Below are 12,810 nucleotides of genomic sequence, written 5' to 3'. Positions count from 1 at the left end.
TCTTGTTTTGCTTTGCATGTGCATGCAGCTTTTGCTTTACCTATTGAACCATCCTTATCTCAGCTGAGGAGTCTTCTCACTTTCACTCTTCTGATTCTCTTTCCCACCCTGCCAGGGGGGAGTGAGCAAGCGGCTGTGTGATGTTTAACTGCTGGCTGGAGTTAAACCACAACATAACCTTAACTTTTAATGGATTGCTCTGAGATAGCCCATAGATTCCAGAAATCTACTGATAACAAGCTCAGAACTAGTGTTGAGTGAAAGGCATCACACACTGACTGTTCAAAAAGCTAAAAAAACACCAAACCAATGCACCAATGCACCAGAACGGCACACATTGCCTTTTCCCCCCCACTTACCACCTTCACTAAAAACACAAGTACATATATCAGTTCCTAGAAATACCCTTGTATGTTTAAATGGAGTCATATCTATCTCTTGTGGATCATCCTATCTCACAGCCAAGTAGGTAAGAATTGCTCCAAAGCATAATTTCCAAAATGAAAACAACTCAAAACCACTCGCCCCAACATCCACACAAAACATAGAACCCCAAAGACCACATCATGTCAGGCTCCACATATTTAGCTATCTTTGAGCATGAGTTACCCTCACAGACTTGCTAAACACAAAGCCATTGGAGCTATCATTTCTGCCTCTTCTTTCATTACCATGTTGGCCTTCCTGCTCAGCTAGATTTCTCATCCTAGCACAAGGTTGAAATCAGCAACAAAAAAAGGCCTAAGATTCCACACCGCCTCCCCAAGGTTTTAATGGTAGAGTCAATTACACTTATTCTAGCGCAACTGCTACATTTAATCACTAAACCCCAGATATTCATGATTTATTCAACTACATTCCAAATAAAATTTGGATCTTGGTAAGCTGTAATAAATCTTTGGTAACTGAAAGCAACACACATTTTTAATTACTTGGGGGTAGGAGGGAAGCAAGATACTTCAACCAGAGCAAAGGACATAGTGTCAAGCATCAAACTTCATTTCTAATTAATATTTCCCTTACCGATAAACATATACTGATGAGAGAGGTGGCATTCGTGCTAAAAAATGGATTTTTTTTTTCAAAAAAAGCCTCAAAGTGTCTTCCAAAACTTATGTTGAGTTTAAAAAAAAATACTCTCAAGATCTGCAAGAAGCAAGGTTGTTCTTAAACTTATAGAAAAAGGAGGAAAAAAAAGGGTGTGTTTTTCTGCAAGAATTAAGCTGTTCAATAGCCAATATGTCCATTCAAAAACAAAACCAAAACAAATGAAACCCTAAAACTAAGGAACTGCTTTCTCATTTCAATCCCTATTACAAGTAATGAGCTTCCCGACCCAAGCCCAAATCATTTGACTCGTCATAAAGAGATGAAAATGGCACTCCTAGATGCAACTACTATCACTGTTGAACTACTTTCTTACTGTTGTTACTGATGACCATCAGCTGGCCGCATTTGATTTCCAGTTTCATCTCTCAAACAGGAAGTCTCCTCTAGCATCACTGTGTACAGCATACTAACTTTTGCATCAATTCTTATTAGCAGTTCAAGTCGATATTGTATATTACACCTACACCAATATCTTTACCCTTTAGCTGCTGGAACGTCACTCTGTAACCTGTTACCTTGGGGCTGCACAAACTTTCAAGAATGATGACTACAGCTTTAAAGATACAACTGATGACGCTTAATGGCTATGAATTATGAATCCAGCTGTCCCAGAGAGCATAATCATCCTGTCAGTAACACATATACTGACAACTTTAAGTAACTCTAGCCCTGTTACGAATCATTGGCACATGAGCAACTGAAAAACAAGAAGATCCACAAAACTCAAAAAACTTTGCGCTTTCTCCGTTACACCTACCCAACCCTTCCCTGGCAAAGTGAAGTGCACTTCACTCACCTGCACTGCTAGCTTATTGTCTTCCAGCTATTTAGATTCTCTTCATTGACAATTAGAGACCCACAACCTACAAGCTTTGACCATCCCATTTATTTTGTATTACAGCCCAATTCAATACAAAATAAAAAGCTTCAGTGTTCACTTGTAATGCAGACAAAAATCTATTTTCAGCATCTTCAGTCTACTCCTATACACAGAAGCAAATCCAACCTTAACCAGAAGCATCTAAACCTTCTTTTTCAGCTCTCTCCTGAGACACTTGTCTTTTTAAAAAAGTCTGTATTTTTTCACAATAGCAAGTCAACAGTTTCCATATATACTCCTGGCTGCAGACGCTGATCAGATAAGGTTGTAAACTCTTCCAATTTTGTTATTTCATCCCGAGTGACTGTGTGGCACCCCATCATCCTTTTATTCGTCACTGTATTTTCTTTCCAATCTTAAGTCACCACTCCTTAGAGCGGCTGAAGAAAACTTAAGTGATTTCTCACTTTACACGGTGAAGACAGTCACGCTGCATGATCATTTTAGCTTTCTCTTCCACCTTACAGAAACAAATGGCTCTTTATTTGACCTTGGGTGTTAAACAATTTGAGTCCCTTGGAATTTTCTTCCCCCACTCTCAGCTCTCGAGTCACACGCTTATTTACGAGCAAATGAACTCACTTTTCTGAACTCTCTAACTTTCTCCCAGAAGACCCCAATTTGTAATTCTCCGCCTTTCCTCAAAGGAAGCCACGCTAGAAGCAACACGATTACTCCATCAGCCTTCTCCATTTCTCGCACTGGAGCTGCATCTAAAAGGGACAGATCGCTACTCTGTTTCTATACTTCTTTCACAGCTATCACTGGTTGTAGTCAGCCGGCAAACAGCTTAAACACCAAACCTCGCTCTTCGGTCTCACTCGCACATTGCTACCCTCGCAGGAAGGATTAGCGTTTCGGGACGATGGAACCGTTTGAAAACTCGAGAGCCGCCCACGAAGTCACTGGAGCGGGGAGGAACTCGGCTCTCTGGCAGCTCAGCCCTACTGAAGCCCCCTCAAGCACAAGGCATCACTTAGAGAACACCTTTGTGCTCTTTACGGCGTCCTTCCCGCGCAAAGCCATGCCTCCCAAACACGCACACAGAACGGACTGAAGTTGTGCCTGGACAGAGGAAGGATGCTTTTTTTTCCCCCCTTTCCGCAAGCACAGTGCCGGGGTTACTTCAGAACTGGGCTAACACACTCTGAATAAGCCGAACCGCACGGTCACCGACAGCGAGCAGACAGGCGCACCGAGGAGCAGGTGTTCACCTCAGAACGCTCTGCCACTGAACAACGAGTTTTCTCCACCCCTCCCAGGCCCAGGCGGGGGCCCGCAGCACCGCAACCCTCCCCGGTGGCCCCGAGCCCAGCCCGGGGCAGAGGAGCGGGCTCCGAGCGAGGCCCAGGCCGGGCGGCCGCGCCGCCGCTCACCCTGCGCGCCCCCCGGCAACCCCTCGGGGCCCCTGGGGCGGGGAGCCGCCCTCACCCGCGGGGGACGGCGCGGCAGCTCACCCCCGCTGTCCCCGGCTCGGTGCCCCCTCACCCGGCCCGGCCTCGCCTCACCTTCCCTCCGGCTCAGGGCCATGGCCCCGGGCGGCCTCGCCGAGGAGTCCGACCTGCGCTGGGCCGCCAGCGCCTCCGTGCTCGCCCTCCTTCCTGCTCGCCGCCGCGCCCGTCCGTCACGCGACCGGCGGCGCGCCATTGGCGGAGACGGCGGCGGGGGCGTGCCCGCTCCGCCGGCGCGGGCCCGGCGGCCCCGCCCCCGCCCCCCGCGGCCGTCGCGGTGCCCGCGGGCTCCGGCAGGGGGAGCGCGGCTGCGCAGAGCCGGCGGGCGCCGCCGCCGCCGCCGCGCGCGCGGGAGCGAGGGCGGGGGTGCGCGCGGGGAGCGGGCGGCGGCGGCGCCCCGCGGGGTGAGAGCGGCGGCGGGGCGATGCTGGGCGAGCGCCGCTGCTCCCGCTGCCGCTGCCGCTCCCGGCCGGGCGCCTCCCTCACGTGACCGGCAGCCCCGCGCGCAGCCCGCGCCCGCGCGTCGATAATGCACTAGAATGTCAGCGCTGAAAAAGGTACGGGGGGACCGGGGGCACCGGGGGGCACCGGGCGGGGGGGGGGGCCACCGTCGGGGCGGGCACCGGGCTGCCGGTGCCGCGGGTCCGGCCGCTGTGCGTGGGGACCGCCGCCGCCGCCGTCGGGTACGGGCGCCCAGGCAGCGCGGCGAGGGCGCGCCAGCCGCCCCGTCGGTCGCGGTGCCCTGCCCCGTCATCCCCGCGTCCCGGCCCTGCGGCGGGGGTCTCGCCTCGGCGCGGCTCGGGGCGGCTGCGGGACGGCTCCGGCGGCGGGGGGCGCGGGGCGCGGACGGACTCTCCGTGCCGCCGGTTTGGCCGGCGGGAGCGGCGATGCTGCGGGCTGTCCGCCCACCCCCGGGACGAGGTGCCTGGCGTCCCGGAGGGGCGAGCGGCGGGTGCGTCCCGCCCGTTACCGGCTCCGCGGTGATGGGCGGCTCTCCCCGCGGGGAGCGCGGCGTTCGCCGGGGAGATAAAACAGTTAACGGGCGCCGTGCTAAACCCGCAGCCCCGCCGCCCGGAGCGGAGCCCGCGCACCGCCCGGCGGCCGCCACCTCGGGGCGGGTCGGCGCGGTGCGGGGGAGCCCTCCCGCCGGCGGAGGGTGCCGGACGGGCTTCGCCCTCCCGCTCCGCGCCCCGTCGCCTGCGTAACTCGGTCCCGCCGGTGCCCGCCGTTGGAGCGGCGGTGCGGGCTTCACGGTAAACGCGGGGGAAGGTGCCCCGGCCTCAACTTCCCCCAAACTTCGGAGGGTCTCCGGCCTGCGGCGACGAACCCCTGCTCGATCCCCGCCGCGCCGCGCTCCGGCGCAGCCGGCCGCCGGCCTCGGTGAGCCGTGGGAGCGGGCGATACCAGAACCTTTGCCGAATTAACGCGCTGGGCAGGTGGATGGAGCGGCCCGATCCCCCTCGGTGGCGTGAGCCCCGGAAGGCGGCCGTGGAGCCCAGCTGCCCTTCGCTTCGTCGTGAGCGGAGCGCCGGCAGAACTCACGACACCCAACGCCTGGAGGCACTCCGGTAGTAGATGGCTGCCGGCGGGCGTCCTCCAAGGAGGAAGGGTCACCTGGACGTGACCGAGGGCAGATCCAAGCGCAGACGGCGGAGACATCTGGCGTGGGGTCCTAGCGGCTGAGCGCGTCGTGCCGGGGCTTGGGACGTGTCAGGGGAAGGCGCTGGTTGCGCTGGGCTTGTTTCGAGAAGCGACCGCGGGGCAGAGCAGGGGATGATGCTGTTCCGTAACGCGGGTGTGGGGGGGTGTCAGCCTTCCGCATCCCTGGTTCGTTTCATTTCCGTCTTTGTGTTTTATGTGGAAAACAGGTGAAATGGGAAGAGCAGAAGTTTTACGTTTCTGTGCCTCCAGCAATACAGCAATTCTACCTCCCAGTCGTTTCCAGGTGGTTTGCACAAAGCACCTTCTTTCAGAACTGCAAGTTTTCATGTTGCCGCGTGTAGCTATTTTTGCAGCGCTGACCAGATTTTTATCGTTTATGCACTGAGAGGTTGCTCCCCTCCCTCCACCACTCTGCGTGCTTTCAGGACCTCCGGTGTGTGGTTAAAATGGACTCGGGTGGGGTTGAACAGTTTTATGAATGACAGTGTTACGCACTGGAGATGTAATTCTGCGTGCTGCACTCAGGCTCTGTGTGATCTGACACGATATTCCTCAGCTAAAGAATGCATTCATTACGCCGTTGTGCAGTTGCACATGAACTAAAAGCTAGGACTGTCAAATAACTTCATCGATTGTATTTTAGATTATTTTTAGCTTTTCATTTTATACTGTGAAGTGCTGTTTGCATTTAGCTGCACAGATAGCTGGTTTCCACTAGGACAGTGTAGGGCACACCTCTTAAGTTTTTAGAATTTCTAGTCCCTCCGAAAAGGGTTTAAATTTCTGGTACAAGTCGAAGTCGCGCTTAGAGCGAAGCCAGAAATGCTTTAAGCAAGCCTTTAACAACCGGCAGACACAGACTGCTTTTGACAGAGGTGCTGAGGAGAATGTGTTTTGTCTATGTCACGCGTAAAACCGCAGAGCCGAATCCAAGATTCGCTGAAGATTCCTAATATTCCTAATGACTGCACGGGATCAGAATTTCACAGTTGTGCGAGGCAAAGCCCCACCAGTATTAATGGTGCTGTTGTTGGCTGTGCCAAGCTGTTAAAAGTTGCCAAATCGAGACAAAAACGTCAAGGTCCATTAGGGCTAACTAAAAATTATATTCTAATAAATTCCAATATATGAAGAAAGTTACTTTAACATTACTTGGTAGATGTGATAGGAGAAATGTATCCCTGGGTAGGACATTCATACCCGCTCCGCAGGAGATCTTGGGTTCCGTTTCTGCGGTGCCTGGACACCGGGGAGCGTCGCACAGCGGGTACCTGCTGCAGGCTTTCCCGAGCGTCGCGCCGCCTGGCCAAGCTACCACCTCGCACTTACAACAGGTTTTTTTCTGACAGCCGATGTTCTCATAGGAAATATTCGTTAAAGCAGTCTGGACGACAAGAGTTCAGCTTGATTGAGAGCTTTGTCTGGCGAAATTATGGACATTTGCGTAATTGCTGGGGTAGTTTTTATGTGCCTGAACGAAGGTGGTAAAATGTTACTTTACACCTGCCTTTGGCAGGAGCTTTTTTTCCTGTTTGCAATTACACGTAGTCGAAGCAATTTCCTTGTATAGCTATGGTAATCCTGTGAGTGGCTTTGGGAAGAAAACGAACATCAAAATAACCCCTTGTTTTTTCAAAGGCAGACCATCAGGGGGCCCTTTCAAACGGCATCAGTCAAAAAAACCCAGCTGCTTCAGTTCTGCTCCATGGAGAAGACAAGTCTGATCTGCTGCTTCGGTTCGTCACTGCAGTGAATTTCTTCATCGAACCACGCACGGTGAACGAGAGGGCCGCTAATGCAGAAAGTTGGTGTTAGCTCGTCGATTGCGACTGTATCTGAGAGAGACCCGGTTCTTCGAAATGTATTCTATGGGCCAAAATATCCCACCTCAATCTAAAATATTCTGTTTGCTAGATGGGTAGCTTTGTTTGAATAACTACAGAAGAAAAAAAGTTACATGTAGTGCAGTTTGCCTCGCACAATTGGTAGTCATCCACGAACCAGATGGCTTTCTTACCTCTAGTAGAGAAATATCTCTCTGCATGGCAGATACAGTATGTAAACAGCTATGATCAAATATAAGTAGAAGTGGGCATGGATGAATCAGAATCTCTTTTAAAGTAGACCTGATGGAGACCACAACTTCTCCTATTTCAGGCCATATATATCTCCATTACAGACTTACATTTTCTGAAACAGATTATAGTTCATCACAGCTACTTTCTGGTGCAGGGGCCAAAATGATTCATTAAAGCAAAAGAAGTGCTCTCCCTGTGATATTTATTTAGGAAATGTCAAGTAGCAGTTTATTCATTTAGCACATGCTCGGTTGTGATGAGAGGGTGGAAATCACTGCAGTTAGATTTCTCAATCAGCGTTTCCACGCTTGCATATATATTTGGTCTCACTTTGCTTTTATCTGTTTCACACTGCACTTTCTTAAATACTTCTTTTGTGCATAAAATTTACTTATCTTCCATGCATTTTCATTCCACGTTTGTCACATTTCTCTGTCCTTGCCAGTTTTGAAAATGAACAACAAATAGCTTCCAGTATGACGTTGGCCTTTAGCCCTCTACGTTTTTTTGTGGTTCTATAACAATATATTCTTATGATCTAAAAAGAGTTTCTTTCCGCTTTTGGTAGTGAATGTAGTATACACCTGCAGTTAGCAGAGATGCATGAAGTGTACCACAGATGAAAGCTTTCTTTTCAGAAGGGGAATCAGCATCTGTTCTCTTCAGTAGATGCACTGCCACTGTGTGTAGATAAAGTGGATAAATTTGCACTAATGAAACATGTCAAAAATACAGTCAAACACGTGCTCCAACAAGGCAAAAATCAGTCATTTAGAGAATCAGACTGTACATACGCACAAATAACAGAAAGAGAAGTATACACCGTGCTTTCCGTCTATCCCCATCTTGGGTCCTTCATAGCTACTCCTTCTCCTCCCAGAATCCTTCCACCGCTCTTGACTTTGTACCTTCCATCTTAAATACCCTCTTAGTAAATTTGTTGTGTCAAAGGAAAGAAGAGCATCTTAGGGTTGTGAGACTGACCTGAACTCCATTTGAACACAAGAAGTTGTTGCAAGGCAAAGTTTGTTCTAGCAAATGTAAAGGTTAAGTCTTGATAATGAAGTTGAAAACAAAATAAGTGTAAAACTAAGACACACAAATTTGGGGAGAAATTAGACACCGGTCTCTGGTGTGTTGGTCATTTAAAGTGTCTCTGGTACATATTCCATCTTGGAAGCTGAGAGGCTGCTCGAGCGGCGTTCTGCCTCTGGAGTGCTGCCTTTCCGAGGGAGCAGATCTCCTGCGTTGCCCTGGAGGGGCAGCAGGGCAGTATCGGGAAGAACAGTTAAAAATATTTTTTTGTACCGCATCCTTACTATCTTTCTTCTTTAATTTAGGTGATACTGTAATCTCAGTAATCCCTAAGGTAGGGGGGAGAATGCAAATTAATTGTTTAAGTTTGTCTGGAATGTAATTGCCCTTAGCGTGCCAGGGTTTTTGAATGTGTTGATTTCCTACACAAGATTTATTTCTGTGCAATGGAGGTAAACTGAATTAGTTTTCTGTGATTCTTTACTTCTTGACAGTATGGCTTGCATTGTAAAACTTTTTAATGCCTTAATAGTGTTATGCAAATTACACATCATAAAATATCAGCAAAGTCTTCAGCAATTCTCATAGTTTCGCAGCTGGGTAGGCTGGTGGCTTTTCATAGAAACCATATACGGTATCATTAACGATGCAGATAATCAACTTAGCCTTTAAGGAAACTTTGTCCAAACGATTTCACTCTTGCATGGTTGTTTTTAGAGCTTGTGCAGCTGCAGGGGTACAGAAGTACGTTATTGTATTGTTGTGTGTTTTACTGGCAGTGAGGAGTGGAAAGAGCTTCCCAGCTTTCACATCTGCCTTCCAGTTTCGCAAGTAGCCTGTAAAAATAACACTGAACAAATAGCTTCAGTCGCCACAAGTGGGAGGTGATTTCTGACCACCTTTTTTTTCTTGAAATGGCAGACAGTAGAGAGAGAATCTCAAGTAGTTACTACTCCTTTTGTTTCTTACAAAGTAGTCTGAAAATAGGGAGGGGTGAGGAAAAAACCTAGAGGATCTTCCACTTTCATGTTGTTATTGATTTATGGCTTAGTAAGTCATTGGGATGTAAAGCTACAGAGCATAAACACTCTTATCCCATCGCATTTGTCTAAACAGAGTCCAAGTAAGATAAAAGACCACGCTTTTGCTTCATTCATGCAGAGTGCAATCCTTTCCAAAGAGCATCAGTATAAGGCCACCTTTATCCTCTGTGCAACAGCAGATTCCACTTAAATGAACAAATACACTCTTTAGCTTTAGAGATTGATAACAATTATCTTCCCTGATGAGCAGAAAGGAGGACAAAGCTTGCTTTTCTTCCTTTGATTTACCTCCCTTGATCTTGCAGCCTTTCAAATCCTGCGTACTTCAGGCTACAGGAAGAATCTGGGCCTTTTTCAATGCTAGAAAGGGAATGAAAAAGCGCAGTCAAGTTACTTGAAAAGACTATGTATCTGCCTGAATTCTTTATCATATCCTTAACCAGGCTTCCTCACGATAGCACAATGTAGGGGAAATAATATGTAGACTTAATAATGCTTATTTGTTTTTTTTGAAATTGGGTCATGAAGACATCACATAGCAAGAAGAGTTGCGTACGAGTACGAAGTATTAATAGCCTCTAGCTGGGAAGACTTTGGGCTCCCACTGGTGAGAGTGACACAAGGTTCACCTTCCCTCCAAAGGAGAATTCAAGCCCCTCTGATGTTTCTGGCCCTTTCTGGCTGGAGGACGTGAAGCTGGTCTTTTCTTTTCTTTGATGGTGACTTGTGGCTTTGTTATCCTGCATCTGGCCTGGTTTTTGGCTGTTTTTGGGTTATATTTGCCATAATGTTTTACTCAAAGGTAAGACATATTAAAAATGTGATTGTTAAGTGTTCCTCTTATAGATTATGTACGCTGTAATCTGATTTTTATTTCAGTCTGAGATTTTGCTCTCAACTCATTTGAGGGTCTGTTTACAAGTGGTGTCATTTAGGAGTAACTACTATAGCTTGTATCCATACCGCAAATGTCCAAAATTAGTTTTCAGAGCTAGATAATTTATTTGCCTTAAGAGAATATCTCTGATATTTAAGGGATTTGCTTTAAAATAACTAATGTAAGTGACATTTTCTTAGTAGCTTAACAGAAATTTAAATTTACTGTTTTCCTTTCTGGAATTCAAGGGGATAAACAGCACTGCCACTTTTTTCCCATAAGCTTCAGTAGGTTGAGAAATCAAAATGCTGCAGGCAGGCTAGGCAAGGCTCCTTCGCAGCACACAGTACATTTGAACTGCAGTATAGCACGATCTGTAGATCAGAGTGTTTTTGTCACAAGTATTTGCAATTTGTAGCATTATGTGCAGAAAAGGCAGCAGTGCATCTGAAAATGCAGCGTTACTATTGCTGCCAGTCCTGAAATGCATTGGGTTCTATAGTGGCTCCCATCTCCACGCACCTCAGCTTTTATTCTTTGTGCAAGAGGTGAGTATACCAAGTGAGGTGTTGCAAAAGAAGTTATTCAAATGAAGTTAAAAAGGGATGCAATTAGTTATGATATCCTGTACTTTTATAATAATATGGATGGTAAGGGTTTTACAACAGTTTTCTTAAATGGTAATTTGGAATTCAGTACTTCAAAATCTTAACCTATATTATACTTCTGAAAGAGAAAGTTTGTCTTTGTGCTATTTTTCAGCCTCATTCCTCCTTTTGTGAAGTGATGCATTTTCATATCGTGCTGACCTTTCTTAGGAAAACTATCTACCCTTCAAGATTTCAGCTGCAACGAGATTTAGAAAGTTCTGTGTTACTTTGTGAATTCAAAGGCACGTACACTGACCTTTGAAAATAATGAAACAGATGACCAAAGCATTGTTATAGATCTAAATAGTTAAATTCAATAGTTTGATGATCTGTTATATTTCTTTTCAAATTAAGAAGTGACAGGTTAATTTTAGATGCTTCCCAAAGTTTTTCCCTTCTTCATCCCGAAAAATATTTCCCTACAGCTAAAATAAATTATTACAGGTTACATAAATCAGTGGAAATATTCTTATGTCTGCCAAGAACAGATCTCCTATAGTAATGTGTGTTCATTCTTGAGGTCATTTATAGCGCAGTTAATGTTCTTTTATATGGTTTGTTCTTGAGTTTTCTTTTTGACGTGTTTAATTCTTTTTCTTAATTATTGTGTTTCAAAATAGCATTTTCACTTTATGGTGCTTTTGAAGATTGTACGTTCCAGAGTAAATGTCTCATCTGATACATTAATATTTTTAACGTGTACCGTGGTTATGATTTAAAGCAGGGTGGAAGTCATGCTCAAATACTCCTTGTTGTGGCTACATTACGAAACACACTTTATTTGCTAACCAGTGTCAGGCCTCTGATCAGTTCCCTGTGAATTTCTATTTCTTTTTGCTTTCCAAAATTGTCATGAATTGCCATCCTAAAAATGATGCAGAAAGAGCAAAATGCAAAGCTGAGTAGTGCAGTGTATGCCAGACTGTAGAATACTGCTTTGATCAATAAAATAGAAAAGTTTCTCTGATATAACTATATCACATTCTTGTTCCGGAGCTTTCCTGGCATCTGCTTGTAGGTAACCTTCTACCCAAGTAATGTAAAACGTTTTATTTTTCTTTTCATTTTTTTTTAAAAAGAGAACAAATGCCTTTTCCAAACTTCCTTTAGTAGGGTATTTTCTGCATGTTTATTAATTTCTTTAAATTACACTCTGTTATTTTAAAAACTTTGTGGTATGCTTGCTAGCTGGTGGAATTCCATCTAAAATGTTCTGACAGGTGTCCATCTGTTACTCCATGGCATGTACACGGACACCGAAACTTAGCAAACTAAATGTGATGCCCAGGAACCAAGAAAATGTGTGAAGCCTTGCATTCTGATTGCAGTGTTGAAATGAAAGATAACATTTTGCTTCAGTGCTTGAAAGATCGGTGCTCTAAGTACAGCTTGTTGTGTTACCATTTGTGTTTTCCTGCCCTTCTGTGGCACTTCAGGACATGGTTTAGTAGGCACAGTGGTGTTGAGTGGATGGTTGGACTCGATGATCTTCGAGGTCTTTTCCAACCTGTGATTCTATGATTCTATGATTAATGTTGCAGTGTATCAGCCGAAGCGTGAGCAGACGCGAGGGCAAGCCCAGGTTGACGTTGGAAAAAAGGGAGATTATTATGGACGGGTTTAGGGAAGCATCGTGATACTGCTTGGCACCAGAAGAAAAGCAGACAAACGATCAAAGATACAGATGAAAGTGTCTAATTATAAGAGGAAAACCAGTGCAGAGATTCTGATAGGGCAGTGCAGGGGAAGACTATTTTGGTTGTTTTGTTCTGGTTACGTGCAAGGGTCAGTAACAAGCTGCAAAACATCTCTTTTCTGAGGCGTTGTACACGTTTCACAAACTGCATCGTGAAAGATTGACAGACTTAAATATTTTCATGGGTACAAGGTAAAGCTACATAGACTGTAGAAAGAGTCACCAGCATCATATAATGCACATTGATATGTAAAAATGTGTTGAAGGGGCTCAGCTGATATGAGGTAGCTGCCAGGCTGAGTTTGTAGTGTTATGTACTTGGAAAACA

General features: G+C 46.5%; 2 protein-coding genes across 8 annotated transcripts in view; one reads left to right on the top strand and one right to left on the bottom strand.

The window, feature by feature from the left end:
* Positions 1-3,591, bottom strand: part of ERICH1 (glutamate rich 1) — a 94,854-nt gene extending 91,263 nt beyond the window's left edge. For all 4 annotated transcript variants that reach the window (XR_012763252.1, XR_012763253.1, XR_012763254.1 and 1 more), the window contains exon 1: positions 3,499-3,591. Coding sequence is in view for 1 of the 4 variants with exons in the window: in XM_075414749.1 (XP_075270864.1) it covers positions 3,499-3,520 (22 nt within the window). In the remaining 3 variants the exon portion in view is untranslated. The remainder of the gene's footprint in view (positions 1-3,498) is intronic.
* A 289-nt stretch (positions 3,592-3,880) lies between these two features.
* The window catches only part of DLGAP2 (DLG associated protein 2), a 501,744-nt gene continuing 492,814 nt past the window's right edge, over positions 3,881-12,810 (top strand). For 3 of the 4 annotated variants that reach the window (XM_075414734.1, XM_075414748.1, XM_075414733.1), the window contains exon 1: positions 3,882-3,998. In XM_075414734.1, coding sequence (XP_075270849.1) covers positions 3,981-3,998 — 18 coding nt within the window. In that variant the 5' untranslated portion in view covers positions 3,882-3,980. Of the gene's footprint in view, positions 3,999-12,810 lie in introns of all 4 variants that reach the window. The other variant, XM_075414729.1, reaches the window with a different exon arrangement.

This window comes from Opisthocomus hoazin, chromosome 2 (assembly GCF_030867145.1).
Source record: "Opisthocomus hoazin isolate bOpiHoa1 chromosome 2, bOpiHoa1.hap1, whole genome shotgun sequence".
NCBI lineage: Eukaryota > Metazoa > Chordata > Aves > Opisthocomiformes > Opisthocomidae > Opisthocomus > Opisthocomus hoazin.
This window is presented reverse-complemented; position numbering and strand designations above follow the sequence as displayed.